Source organism: Jaminaea rosea (assembly GCF_003144245.1).
Source record: "Jaminaea rosea strain MCA 5214 unplaced genomic scaffold BDZ90scaffold_20, whole genome shotgun sequence".
NCBI classification, from domain to species: Eukaryota; Fungi; Basidiomycota; class Exobasidiomycetes; order Microstromatales; genus Jaminaea; species Jaminaea rosea.
The window spans coordinates 121,002-134,209 of record NW_020289994.1 but is presented as its reverse complement, the minus strand read 5'-3'; the positions used below and the strand labels follow the sequence as shown (position 1 = coordinate 134,209).

At 58.0% G+C, this 13,208-nt stretch overlaps 7 protein-coding genes across 7 annotated transcripts; 5 read left to right on the top strand and 2 right to left on the bottom strand.

Annotated features, from left to right (window-relative positions):
- The first annotated feature begins 49 nt into the window (after positions 1 to 49).
- BDZ90DRAFT_244695 (mitochondrial glyco protein) lies at positions 50 to 1,124 on the top strand. The gene is made up of 2 exons (XM_025507470.1): positions 50 to 871; positions 940 to 1,124. Exons 1-2 carry the CDS (start codon positions 79 to 81, stop codon positions 984 to 986), a joined length of 840 nt encoding a protein of 279 aa, XP_025359029.1. The 5' UTR covers positions 50 to 78; the 3' UTR covers positions 987 to 1,124.
- On the bottom strand, positions 1,121 to 3,427 carry BDZ90DRAFT_256889 (kinase-like protein). Its single transcript, XM_025507903.1, has 5 exons — positions 3,043 to 3,427; positions 2,889 to 2,979; positions 2,512 to 2,813; positions 1,758 to 2,447; positions 1,121 to 1,682 (listed from the first exon to the last, which is right to left on the bottom strand). The coding sequence occupies exons 1-5, from the start codon at positions 3,340 to 3,342 to the stop codon at positions 1,482 to 1,484; spliced, it is 1,584 nt and encodes a 527-aa protein (XP_025359028.1). The 5' UTR covers positions 3,343 to 3,427; the 3' UTR covers positions 1,121 to 1,481.
- Positions 3,428 to 3,842: 415 nt separating this feature from the next.
- Positions 3,843 to 4,640, top strand: BDZ90DRAFT_234972 (phosphotyrosine protein phosphatases I). Its single transcript, XM_025507216.1, has 5 exons — positions 3,843 to 3,979; positions 4,059 to 4,157; positions 4,224 to 4,280; positions 4,347 to 4,367; positions 4,446 to 4,640. Exons 1-5 carry the CDS (start codon positions 3,864 to 3,866, stop codon positions 4,594 to 4,596), a joined length of 444 nt encoding a protein of 147 aa, XP_025359027.1. The 5' UTR covers positions 3,843 to 3,863; the 3' UTR covers positions 4,597 to 4,640.
- On the bottom strand, positions 4,570 to 6,147 carry BDZ90DRAFT_234971 (Aldo/keto reductase). Its single transcript, XM_025507215.1, has 2 exons — positions 5,284 to 6,147; positions 4,570 to 5,216 (listed from the first exon to the last, which is right to left on the bottom strand). Exons 1-2 carry the CDS (start codon positions 5,803 to 5,805, stop codon positions 4,701 to 4,703), a joined length of 1,038 nt encoding a protein of 345 aa, XP_025359026.1. The 5' UTR covers positions 5,806 to 6,147; the 3' UTR covers positions 4,570 to 4,700.
- A 566-nt stretch (positions 6,148 to 6,713) lies between these two features.
- On the top strand, positions 6,714 to 7,993 carry BDZ90DRAFT_234970 (hypothetical protein). The gene has a single exon (XM_025507214.1). It carries the CDS (start codon positions 6,841 to 6,843, stop codon positions 7,531 to 7,533), a length of 693 nt encoding a protein of 230 aa, XP_025359025.1. The 5' UTR covers positions 6,714 to 6,840; the 3' UTR covers positions 7,534 to 7,993.
- A 282-nt stretch (positions 7,994 to 8,275) lies between these two features.
- BDZ90DRAFT_263258 (hypothetical protein) lies at positions 8,276 to 9,370 on the top strand (the record flags this gene model as incomplete). Its single annotated transcript, XM_025508590.1, has 1 exon — positions 8,276 to 9,370. One exon carries the CDS (start codon positions 8,276 to 8,278, stop codon positions 9,368 to 9,370), a length of 1,095 nt encoding a protein of 364 aa, XP_025359024.1.
- Positions 9,371 to 11,591: 2,221 nt separating this feature from the next.
- Positions 11,592 to 12,814, top strand: BDZ90DRAFT_263257 (hypothetical protein; the record flags this gene model as incomplete). The annotated part of the gene is made up of 5 exons (XM_025508589.1): positions 11,592 to 11,677; positions 11,753 to 11,809; positions 11,876 to 11,911; positions 11,984 to 12,444; positions 12,492 to 12,814. 5 exons carry the CDS (start codon positions 11,592 to 11,594, stop codon positions 12,812 to 12,814), a joined length of 963 nt encoding a protein of 320 aa, XP_025359023.1.
- Positions 12,815 to 13,208: the final 394 nt, after the last annotated feature.

Sequence of the window (13,208 nt, the reverse complement as noted above, 5' to 3'; positions counted from 1 at the left end):
GACGTCGAGACGAGAGGAGCATTTTGTCGGTTGCCATCTTCTAATCACAGCCAACACCACAACGACGACGACGACGACATGGCCTCCCTTATCCGCGCCCACGCCACGAGCGCTGCTCGACGAGCAGTCGCAGCCCCGACCTTGGCTCGCAACCTCGCCCAGCGCAGCGTGCTCACCGCCGCCAAGTCTCGCGCGATTGCTCCCCGTCCCTTCTCCACCACGCCCACCCGTCTAGGCTCAGGCACAACAGACGCCGAGCTTTCCTCTCGCCTCGCTCAAGAGCTTTCCTACGAGCAAGAGAACTCAGCCTCACAAGGTGCCGAAGAGCCCGACTGGTTGCGTGACTTCAAGTCCACCAACACATGGACCATCCAAGATGTGCGCGGTTCAGATGAGATCTGCCTCGAGCGGGAATTTGGCAACGAGAAGATTCGTGTCTTGTTCAGTATTGGGGATATTGATGCGCAGGTAGAAGAGGATGGTATGGATGACGCAGAAGAGGGTGGCTCTTCTGGTAGAGAGGACAATGGGGAATCAGATGGCGAAGGGGAGGGAAATGAGCCCGCCCTCCCTGTTCGATGCGCGATCACTATCACCAAGCCCAGCCCGCTCGGAGCGCTGACAATTGACGCTCAAGCCGAGTCTGGCACCTTCACCATCGAGAACATCTCCTTCTATCAGGACTCCAAGTTGGCTACGGAGCTGACCGCCGAGGCGGACTGGAAGCGCAGGGGGCTCTACATTGGCCCGCAATTCCCTACTCTCGATGACGCACTGCAGGAGCATTTCCAGGGCTACCTCGAGGAGAGGGGCATCGATGATGATCTGGCCTTGTTCGTCCCGCTCTTCGCCGAGTGGAAGGAGCAGAAGGGTGAGCGGAGCGCGATGGTGAGAGGACGACACGCAGAGCTGACATTGCCTTGCCCTTTGCTGCCACAGAGTACTGCACTTGGTTGGACAGCGTCAAGAAGTGGGTCGATGCGTGAAACGAGCGACTGTGATCGAACGAGGGGCCGAGCAGCTGGACGCTATAGTCCCTCTCAATCTCTGCCCGAACTGTCACGACTCGTCTCTACTGTTCAAAATGATACACACACCACTTCTCAGGCTCTGCGCTCGAGGATGATTGTACTTGGTATATGCTTGCTAGGTGACAAAGAAAGGACAGTGATGATGGGGACGACGACGAAGGCATCGCTGCTGTTGCTCTTGCTGCTTTGCCGCTCGCTTGTCTCTGTCTGTGATTAAGGCGGGACCCGAGGCTACGTAGTGCTACATGGTGATGATGGGACGTTGTGGCGGAGGCGGTTGTTGTGGTGCTCTTCTTCTTGCCGTGCTGAGCTTCGTGGCGATGCGTTGATGGTATTGCTGAGGATTGCTCCTCTGCTTGTTGATGCTCTTGTTGAGCCGACCTCTTCTTCGGCTTGCCGTTCTGCGCTATTCTCCTGCACGCCCGGCCTCTGCTCTTTCGACCTCTCTCCTCACTCATTCTCAACTAGGAATCCGTGATCCAAGCACTCCTCCGCAGTCCACCTGCGCGTCACGTCGACATGCAAGCAAACGCGGCAGAGATCCATCGCCATCTTGATGTCGTTGTCGTAGCCCTGTGGGTCTGGATGACCCTCTGGCGCGGCCAGGATCGAAGGGTTGAGCTTTTCGACGAACTCGGTGACACGGTAGCCCTGTGGCAGCGCAGGGGTCAGAGGAGTCAGCTTGATGGCGAAGTGGCAAGTGGAAAGCCGCGGCGTGTCACGTACCTCGGGCCTCTCTACAGGCACAGTACAATGCCACGTCCTATTGTGTAGCAGAGCACAGCGACTCAGCTTGCTCTTGCCAAAGACGACCATCAACTCCAGTAGAGCCTCGGTGTCGTTGTTGGCGTTGAAAAGAGGGAAGCGCTTTGTGAGGAAAGCGAGCAAGACGATTCCGGCAGACCAGACGTCGAGAGCGGCAGTTTGGTCTTGACACTTGAGAAGGACTTCGGGAGCACGGAAGCCGCGAGTGCCCGCTCGATTGGCACGTACACCTTGACGAGGATCATTCTCGCGTACGCCGACGCGCTCAACCTTTTGCGGAGGTCCCATGCTTGATGGCGTCGAGGAGCCCTTGCGCGCGCTCGATCCTTGAGGCGTGCCAACCTGCCTGGCTAGTTCACCTCCCGGCTGCGTATGCACGCTGTACGTCTCCTTGTTGATCGCTACCGTTCCCCTAGGCCTCTCCGCGGTGGGGCAGGTGTGGTGGCATTTACCCTTCCAGTCTCGAGGGTCGAAGCGCTCTGCCAGTCCAAAGTCGCAGAGGACCCCGTGACCCGTGCGTGGATCGAAGAGGAAGTTGGCAGGCTTGACGTCTCGATGGACGACGTTGATGGCGTGGGTTGAGGCGAGCGCGTTGAAGAGGCAGCGGAAGTAAGACTTGATGCCTGAGAGGGGGAGGGAGCGATAGAAGTCCTGACGAACGGCGTGTGGTCAGCATGGCGAGCGGTACCCGCGAAGCTCACGCGCGCGCTCTCACCTTGAAGTCATCATGCTTGCTGTAGGGCATCACCGCAACGACCTGATCCTCGGTCCTAAAGGCGGTGACCAAGTACGAGATGTGCGGGCACTCTCTGAGCTCTTCGATGATCTCGAGCTCGTTCAAGATGCGCTCTGGAGAGGAAGTAACGTAGATGCGCTTGAGAGCGACGTAGACCTTGGTGTTGACGAGGTCGCCATTGGGGGCGATGCGGGGTGGACGAGGGGTGTGATGAGTCCATTGCGAGTTGTCGTACCAGTCGTGGTGCACGTCGAGGGCTTTGTAGACGGTCGAGAAGGTGCCTGTGCGAGAAGAGAAGGAGCAAAGATTGGTGAGTGGGGGTTGCTTGATGGTGCTTAGGTCTCGCGCCCGCTCACCCTCTCCAATGCGAGACTTGATCTGATAGGCGCACAAGCCCTCGATGGTGTCTTCCATCCAGCGTACCTCTTCTTCAAAGGCGAGACGTTCCTGTGGATGGGTAGACAATCAGCTACAAGGAGATCTTTTGCGGAGATCGCGGCACCCACTCACCTCATTCTCGCGCTCCATGGCCTCAGCGTCGGCGGCATCAGTCAACTGCCTCTGCTCAGAACTGGTGTCGCCAAGCTGTTCATCCTCTTCTTCTCCCGATGCGCCGGTGAGGGGAGCCGGTGATCCTTGTCCTGCATCATCGAAGACCTGTTGCTGCCACTGCTGGACGTACTCATTGCCACCATCAGTGGGGCCGGCTTCACGCGGGACCATCTCGCGATCACCGCCCTCGGCGTTGTCGAGGTCGGGTGGCATGCTGTTGTTGCCCTCTTTCTGGCTGAGAGCTGGGTCGATGGTCATTGCACGCCACCAAGCCGTGTCAAGTGTGGCGCGTGCGTCGCGTATGTGCTGGGACGGCTGGTTGAGATGAAAAGTGATGACAAGGAAGCAAAGGCGAGTGACGTCGACTCGAAGCGTGTGTGTTGGTCTCGCTCGACGTCTGCCTTTCCCTGCCTCGCTCGCCCCGCCCAATTCCATTTCATCCAGGCGCGAATTGACGCGTTCCAAAGAATTCAAGGTCCGACTGTGACGACGGCGACGGCGACGACGCTGAGGCGGACTGAGAGCAAGGATGATCGAGCAGCGGCTCCACTTCACTCATTCACTTTCGTAACGCAAGGAGCTGATCAGGATGGCACCTGCGACAAGGAGCGACGATGGAGAGAGAATCAGCGTGCTATTCTGCTGTCTGGGTGAGTGTAGCGTCGAAATGCTTGCCAGCTGTGCTGCGAGAGGGAGCGCTCAGACGTGGCTCATCGTCGCAGCTCCTTGCTGACCTCTTGCCCACCGCTCCTCTGCTAGGCAACATCTGCCGCTCACCTATGGCAGAAGCCGTTTTCGCCCATACCGTGGACAAGGCTGGGCTCAAGTCTCGCTTTGCCACCATCGACTCATGTGGGACTGGGGCCTACCATGAGGGGGAGGAGCCGGATGAGAGGTGAGAGGGCGCGCAAGACGAGGACATGATGGCCAAGGGTGAACTCTGCTGATGGAAGCTAGCTGCCTCCCGGCCGCAGAACGGTAGCCGTCTTGAACAAGAAGGGCATTCCCGTCAACTGTCTAGCTCGAGCGGTGACTAAGGAGGACTTCAGCCGATTCGATTACATCTTTGGGATGTGAGTGCGCCATACAGTCGAGGCCCACTTCCTCTCGGTTGCTGATCAGCTCGTCTGCTCTGACAGGGACTCTAACAATGTCTCCAACCTGCAACGGATGCAGCCAAAGAGCTCAAAAGCAAGGTGAGAGCCGTGCTCCGACCTTATGCCCCCTGTATGCTCATCGCCCTCCTCTGTCTCCTCGCTCAGGGTCTTTCTCTTCGGTCATTTGTAAGCTCGCTTCTTCTCCTCCTTCTCGTCCATCCTCTTTTCCTAACACTGGTCTTCCCTCCGCTCTCACGCCCGCAGCGACGACGGCAAGCCCATCTACGACCCCTACTACGGCATCGGCGGCTCGGGTTTCCAGAGCACCTACGAGCAGTGCGTTCGCTACTCGCGCGCATTCCTCGAGAAGGAGCTGGGCCTGAAGGTCCCGCAGCACGTCGCTTCGCAGCTCTGAGCATGGGAGAGTGTCACGCTAATACCAAATGCGATGCTACAGATGAATCATGATGTGGATTTTGAGAGACAGAGCGTGGTATGAGGATAGCGTCGTCCTCGCGCTTAGAAGGCAAGCGCACCGGCGAACGCAGCAGGGTATCGCTCCCCGCTGACGTTGAAGCTAGCTACAACCTTGGTAATCTCGGCCACCTCTTCCTTGCTCAACTCCACCTTGGCAGCACCCAAGTTCTCCTGCAGCCTGCCGACGTTCGTGGTGCCGGGGATAGGGAAGATGTTGTCGCCTTGCGCCATGAGCCAAGCCAAGCAGACCTGCGCCGCCGTAGCTCCATTCTTCTTCTGCCCAAGGGCCTTGAGATCGTCGACGAGCTTCATGTTCTTCTTGAAGTGTTCGCCCTGGAAGCGCTCGCTGTGGCGGCGGAAGTCGTCTTCTGGGATGTCCTCAGGCTTGTTAAAGCGACCACCGAGGAAGCCACGTCCAAGGGGCGAGTAAGGGACGAGGGCAGTGCCGTTCTCCTCGCACCATGCGGCGAGGCCGTTGGTGAAGACCTCGGGAGTCCAGGGGGAGGCCTCAATCTGATAGGCATCGACGTGGACGATGCTGTTGGCAGTTTTGAGCTCCTGAAAAAGCGATAGACGGAGGTCAGAATGCGCCGACGAAGCACTCGGAACAATCGCCATTGCTCACCTCGAGGCTGTACTCTGAGCAGCCAACAAATTTGGTTTTGCCCGCGTCTTTGAGCGCTTTGAGACCCTTGAAGGTGTCTTCCACGCCTACGCTGCGGTCAGGGCGATGAGCGTAATACAGGTCCACGTAGTCGACGCCGAGTCGCTCCAGACTAGCCTTGTTGGCTTTCTTGGCGTCCTCCGCTGAAGTGGCGAGAGAGCGGTCAGGTGCGAAGGCGAATTTTGTAGCGAGGAATACTTTATTCCTGTTCTGAGGGTCCTTGGCTAGCCAGCGGCCGATGGCTCGCTCATTGTCGCCATTTCCTGGCGTGGTGGTGTAGACGTCCGACGTGTCGACCATGACTGGGAGCTGGGGCGAATTTTTGACCAGCGAGTCAAGGACCTCGAAGGTTTCCTCGTCAGAGCGGGGCTGACCGTAGAAGGCGTGAAGACCCATTGCGCCGTATCCAAGGGCAGCGATAGGGATCGAGCCCTGAACCTTGGACGAGGGGAATGGGCGGAGGTTGGAGGCGGCAGATGTCATGTCGGTGTGTGTGGCGATGGTGAGATGGTGGGATGGAAAGGAAGAATGGGTGGCTTCGAATGCGCCTTCTTGTAGCCACAACGCTCACGGCCGTTGGGCACGGACCGCCTGCCTCCACCTGATCGAGAGAGCAGAGGCCGCAGAACCGGCAAAGACGGTCCTGGTTTGGCCGCCCAGTCGCAGCTTCTCGGCTGGCGGGGCCGTGTTGCAGTCGTGGCCTGTAAGATTACTCGCGAGCATCACCACGACATCGTCGTAACATTACTTCCCACCTCTTGCCCTCCGGTATCGATGGCCCGAGTGGGCCTGACTGAGGATCCATGTGTCATCGCAATCGCTGAGTCGAATGCTGAGCGTCGGCAGGGGCAACGCTAGCACAGATCGGATAATTCGACTCTTATGCTTTGGGGAGACCTGTGAAGCACTCATCTGTGGTTACGATGTCGAAGTCTTGAGCCGTCCCCCATCACTGCGACTTCCCAAGCTACCTTCTGAATGACATGGCAAGACTAGCAGAGCTCACTCGGCGCCAGACTTGGTCGTCAAGTTCGTCCCACGCTCAGGCTCTAGAAACAGCATCAGGGTCCAAAGCTTATCCTCAAAATCGTGTCTCTGATCAAGCTCAAAGACACTTTTGAGCCAGTCCGACACCGCAGATGAGGCAAGCGGGATAGATAGAGCTGCCCGTCAAGGCCAACAATGAGACGTCTGGTCCGATCTCAGTCTGTAGCGAACCATAACGGAGGCAGAGCGCTCGGTAGCTTCGCCCGCACAAATCCTCATCGCCATGGTCGTTCTTTGAGAGTGAGGCTTTGCCTTCGTTCATCTTGACCTTGTGTCGCAGGGACCTGCCTTACTTCTTCCAAACGGGCAGGCTGAAAGAGCTCGCAGAGGCCAAGTGGCATTTCTGGGACAGGCCAAGCACCCATGCATTCAATTTAGCGAGGCGAGCTGGCGCTCACTGTCCTTATAAGATTGGGGCATTGCGCATGCTCCTCGACACCCTCAATCAAGTTCGCCGCCAACACTATCACCATGCAGCTCCTCTCCACGCTCGCCCTCCTGGCCATCAGCCTCAGCGGCGTCGCACCTTTGCTCACTACTACCTTCCCTCGCATCCCGTTACCGAGCTCCATCCATCCGGTACCCCTGCCCGTCCCCGCTTGCAACCCCTCGCCAGGCTGGCAATGGGCCTCTTACTCCGGCCCATTCACAGGTCTTGAAGATGCCTCTACGCTTCAAACGCGCCGACCCAAAGAGAACGGCACATCGCCCTCCATTGGCTGGATCGCCGTGCCTGGGTGGACCGACGATACTCTCAACGCGAGCAACAGCTTCGCCATGCAGCATCGCGCCTACCTACTTGTCCCTCAGAGCGGTCGCTACTCCTTTGCCTTCAGCGGAGTCATCGACAGAGTCCGCGTGTGGCTAGGCAGCGAGGCGGCGTACGCTGGGTACACCAACGGCAATCAAGACGACAGCTTCTTCTACCAGCGCATCGACGCAGGTGACTTTGAACAGGGCGCAGGCGTTGTGGAGAAGTACTTTGCCGCGGGCCAGTACGTGCCCGTGCGTGTGCTGTACTACAACGCAGGACACTCAGGCGACTTCATCATGAAGATGACGGGGCCTGATCGTCAGGAGCTGTCGGACGATTACGCAATGCTGAGTGGCTGTGATGAGAATGGGAAGCCGGTGACCTTTAGGAGATGGGGCAATGAGGCATAGCTGTGCGTGTCCGCTCTCTTCTGGACCAAAGTTGTAGCCGCGCCCAGCAGCATCAAAGCTCTCAAAAGCCAGCGTATTCCTGTCCTTTGCAGCCGTGAAAGATGAATCCAACATTGTCTCTCTTGGAAAGCCAGTTTTGGGCCAAGCTGAAAGGGCCGCAGCGGTAGGCTACTGCTGAGACCACGAATGGAAGGAGAGGCGAACGCTGCTGAGACCAGGATTGGAAGGAGAGGCGAACGAGGATAGACAGAGGATATGAGCATCGTTGACTTGACGAGACTGATGTCGTCGGAAATACTGCTGTGAGGGCGCAGAAGTGGCCGCTACGCTCACTACGAGCACGGAAGGTGTTGGCTGATGGCAGAGCTCTGAATCTTCAGTGACCATCTACTGCAGAAGAGGCTTCGGCGAGGCCTAGAGACCTCGAAAGGTCTCGGGGCAAAGAATGGGCTGAGGAGAGGTGGAGATCAGGCGGCGGCTTCGACAACGCCTTGCTTCAGCGCTCGAAGCCACTTCCGGCCCGCGACGATCAGTACGCGAGCCAGAATCAAAGCACGGCTGACGCTGCCTCGCTTCTTTGCGTCCCCTCTTTGACCTTTCCTTCAATCACTCTCTACTCCGACTCAGATTCGCAGCTTCATTGACTGCCTTCAGTGGCAGGTCCACCGACTGCCTTTGGTGGCACGCCTCTTCAATCCCAGGATCCCTCATTCCCTTGCTCCCTCGCGTCCAACCGTCAAAAATGGCACCCAAGCGCAGCGCGAGCGTGCTGAGCGACACTGCGTCGGCCTCGGCGCCTGATAGCGTTTCCCTCAACATTGTCCATAAAAACCAGATCGACTGGATCGAGTACGTAGACAAGCTTCCCTCGCTACCCCTCATTGCCTCATCTGTCGCCTTCGCGGCTTCCTCGAGCGAGGCTCTCGACCTTCCCAATCGCAGACTTGTCCGTCTCATCGGCATCAGTGCCGAGGACCGAGACGCCATCTGGCGGAAGATCCAGCGCAAGTCGGGCATCAATGGCAAGGTTCTGGGCGGCAAGCTCTACATTGAGCTCATTCGTTACACCGGCGTCTACGAGCTTAGCCTCGGTCATGCTCAAGGCCTGCCCGATGGACCCGCCTCGCTCCTCTTTTTCTCGAATGACACCACGAGCTATGCAAGCCAGCCCGCTGCAGCAACAGCCGAAGTGTCTTATCTACTCAACAACTATCGCCTCGTTCTCCAAAGCCAGACCACAGACGTCTCTCTTCCCTGCTGTGGATCCGCTGAAATCATCACTCAAGACTGGAGTCGCTTCCTCTCTCCCCTCGGCAAAATTGCCTCGCTGAAGCGGAATGAGCTGATCGTGTACGCCGATCTTCATCCCTATGCGCATAGCAAGCTTGCCAAGATCGGGGTGCGTCTGCGAGACGGAGGCTGCCGCCTACGCGCTACTTCCTCCTTAGGAGGATCAGTCATAGTTACCGTCCCCGGCGATGTTCACAACCATGCCAGACTTGGAGCCATCACCGCTATTGAGGGGCAACTCTCGGTCCAGCTTGGAATCAATCTTGGAACGCCTTGGCGAGAGGAGGGCTGGGACATCAACTTGTGGGTCTGTGAATGCGGTGACGGCACTTTTAGTGACGTGTACTATCGCATGTATCGATCCGAAGACCGTTCAAGGCGGGACAAGGAAATGTTCGAGTCATTGAAGTTGGCGGGCCCCAGCTGGTTCGTCTGTTACCTCATCAATGCGGCCTACATGTCGCGTGGCTGCTCTCCGGACCTCTTCATGGCTCCTAGCGATCTCTCAGTCGAGGAGGAGGAGGATCAAGAAAGTATCGCGGCTTGAAGTCGTACAAAGCCGTTTGGGGAAACGAGCAAAGCCAGCAGACAAGCACAACCACTCATCTCGCCGTCAAAATTCTCCTTGCTCTTTTTCTCCGATCGTCTGGCCTCGCCTATATCCTTCACGTAGCTATCTCGCCTTGTTGCGTCTCTTCTCTCTTTCCTCTCTAAATACTGTACTTAGCGTCATATACTCTGTTCTCGGCCACAATCGCTTCAGAGCGCAGTTGAGCGTCTGAATCTGCGTGAGCTTCAGGAGCAACGATGAAAGGCAAGGTTGAGTTCGATGGGTGACGCCATCTACGACAAGCTTGGCGCTATCCTGTCTCTGTCTCTCCGCTTCAAGCTCGTAGCGCGAGCGCCGACCACCAGGTTCAACACTGCTTTGCCTCTCCGGAGACCAGCTGCACTCGGTACCACTCTCGCGCCCAGGACTGAGCCATCAGAAAGTAATCGAATTGGATGTAGACCAAGCGTGAGCTCGGAGAGGGTAAGCAGCACAACACATCAAGAGAGCAGTAACGGGTCATTGTTCTTCTTCTCTGCCCTGTTGCAGGGCGTGTCGTCGTCTTACAGCGCACCAATAGCTTCTTCTTCGTCTCCTCGAGCATGCATGTATCCTGCTGCAGCCCTCGCACTCGCTGATGAGCTGGTGAATCAAGTTCAACGCATTGCGAAATAGCAAAATCAGCAGCTGAGGTACTTGCTCGCCGTCAGTGCCATGGTGAGCAGGGCAGTCGTGGCCGCGAAGCTCCTTGCAGACCTTCCTGGCTTACTTGGCACTGAAACAAGCGCATGTAGAGTCCTCATCACGCGCACGCAGCCGCTCATTGAGAAGCCAGTCCTGACCTTCATCTGGTACGGGAATTAGCAGCAGAGGGGGAGGTACGGTGCGAGGGGGAAACCAATAGCATGTGTGCTAAACCGGTGGGGATGTTTCTCGGCGGCTGGCATTCTGAAGGCAGGCTCAGCAGCGTTGGTGAAAGGGGTAGCGCTGATGGTGTGCTGTTACGTAGATGGAGCTGACTATCGAAGACCTGTGTGCTGCTGCTACGGCAGCGGAACAATGGGGAAGCTGCAGGTAATGATGACTGACGTAGATGGATTCAATGGAGCAGCTGATGACGGGCGAGATAATGTCAAGCCAGTTTGAATGGACGTGAAGCAAGATGCAACGGCTTGAAGACGCGTAGAGGAGGAACAACAATCTTCGCCACGTGGTGCGGAAGTTGAGTGGAAGCGAGTCAGCGAGAGGCAGGCTTTGTCGTCGCGAGATCCAATCACCCGCACCCAATCACTCACCCAATCAGCTGGCCCGCACCCGCTCTCCATCTCTCCATCCACTCCTCATCATCATCTCCCACCACACGCTCTGGCAGCGCATCTCCATCATATCATCGCAACACCCTTATTCTTCTACCCGCTCGCCACTCACCCTCCTGTTCAGTCTTCCACTGCTACCGCTCTGGCTGAGCGCTCCGCCACGCGGGTCGTGCTCAGCATTGCGCGGCCAATCATTTCATCTTTGCCAGCTGGCACCCTTTCTCTCCACCCACTCAAATTGTGTGAGTGTCTCTTCGCGGGTGGTGGCGCACCGCAGTCCCAGCCAGGTGTACTTGGCCTCAACTCACTCGGTCATGTCTTCCCTCCCCGACGTGTGCGCACAACGCACTGCTCAGCACTCTTCACCTTCCCACCTTGCGATACCAATCAGGTAGCTCATTGAGTAGCATCTTTTCAACGCACCTTCCTCAACACCAGGTCACCCATTCACGCAACCTCAGCGAGGTTGCTGGTCAACCTCCACCATCCTGGAAGACAGCCAAGCCATTGCTACCACGGTGCCACAGCTCATCTGGCACCTATGTACCTTCGCCTGCTGAGGTCAAGTCCTTGTTCTATTTGCTCACCATCCGAGCCAATTCGAGGGTGGCACCCCTTCGTGTCTCCTCTCAAGTCACTTCGCGACGGAGCATGTCATTGCCAGCCCTGAGGTCAAGGCGCATACAAGCAGCCAGCTGAGCGAGAGGCTTCAGGCTCATTGGCACCTATCAAGGCTTTCCCACTCGCGCAAACATCACCAGACCACTTGCTCAAGCATCATCGCAAGGTGTCACCTTGGCGAGCCGCCCTGTTCATCTGAAGTGAACGCCGTCGCGTTGAAGGTGCGGGAAGGCTTGTTCGTCTCTACCTCAGCACAAGCTCGTCACTCCTGCCAGCAGAAGATGGCGAGTTTCACCGAAGCCCACATGAGGGCTATGGACCCATTCAACACCCTCACATGCGGCGTGTGCAAGAAGAGGCACACAGAGTAAGCGCTGAAAGTAGTGTTATCATGGAAGGCGGATAGCCGGCTGACCCGTAAACGCTCGTACCGCCCGCTTAGCCGCTCCAACCTGCGCCGCCACTTTGAGGAGCAGCACGGCGCCGAATGGAGATCCATGTGAGCAGCCCTTGCCGTACGTCGGCGGCAGACCGCAGCTAACCTTTGCTGTCTCCTCTACCCCAGCACCGGCAAGGATCCTCGCCGATGGCTCTGCTCCTAGTGGTAAGCGATTTGGGGCACGATCATAAGTCGGCAAGTCTAACCCTGATCTCGGTAACTTGTCCTTTGTAGCGATGACCCTTTCCCTCGTCGCGACTCAAGCGACCGCCACCAGCGCAGCTGCCGCCGAAGCCAGACTACTCTGGCCAGGCTCACGGATGTTGGTGACCGTGTCCCAGTGCCTTCGTTGGCTCTCCTCGCGTCGCAGGACGAGGATGAGGAGGAAGAAGAGGACGGCGACCCGGAGTATCGGGAGCAAGAAGAAGAGTACGACCACGCGACCAATGTTGCTGTCGGCCAGCAACAACGGCAGCAGCAGCAACAGCAACAGCAACAGCAGCAACAGCCTCGCCCGCCCTCCGCCGCGGTCCCCGCTGCCGACCAGCCGCAGCCTCGCTCCGCCTCCGCCTCGACCCCTGCTGCCCTACAGCAGCAGGCACAGCCTTGCCCGGCCCCTGCCTCCTCAACCTCGGCTGCGTCCGCCATTCCCGCGCGGCTACAGCAGCTAGCAGCAGCCGGACTGTCCGAAGACGGTGGAAGGACACCGACTGTCGCCTTCGATGCCTTCCTGCGATGGCAGGAGTAGCAGCAGCAGACGACCCAGAGGGAGAGGGCAATCGAGCTCGAGAGAGCACGGCTGCAAATGTCGGCGGAGGAGAGATCACAGATGAGGATGCAGCAGCGGCAGCAGCAGCAGCAAGAACAACAAGAGTAGCAACAGCAACAGCAACAACAGCAGCAGCAGCAGCAAGAGCAACCCCGCCCGGCCTCCCCTCAACCATCGCTGCTCAGCAGCAACAGCAGCAGCAGCAGCAGCAGCCTCGCCCGACCCCCGTCTCGACTGCCGCTGCTCAGCAGCACCAGCATCAACAACAGCAGCAGTACTGTAACAAAGGCGGGTGAGGAACGGGGAGCACGAGCTGGGTCAGGTGGTAGCTGCGAGCATTAGCAGAGAGGGAGAGAGCCCGTCAGGAGCGGCCAGAGCGGCAGATGGGAAACGAGCAGGGCCGCTTCCAGATGCGCTCGCTCGTGGGCTTCCACAGCGCGGAGGCGAGATACGGAGACTCCTGGCCACTCTCGGCAGGGTCATCTCGTCACCCCTCCGACGCCGGCGAGAGCTTCGGCGCCACAAATCAGCGTTGGCCCCGTACGTGGCGCCTTTGGGCAGATGGCAGTGCGAGCTATGGTAAGCGATTCGTGGTAGTATTGTACCACTGAGAGTCTGACCATGGTCCCGGGCCCTTCTCCCCTCTAGTGACCACCCGTTCTCATCAAGGGTGCGCGCGATCGCCACCCG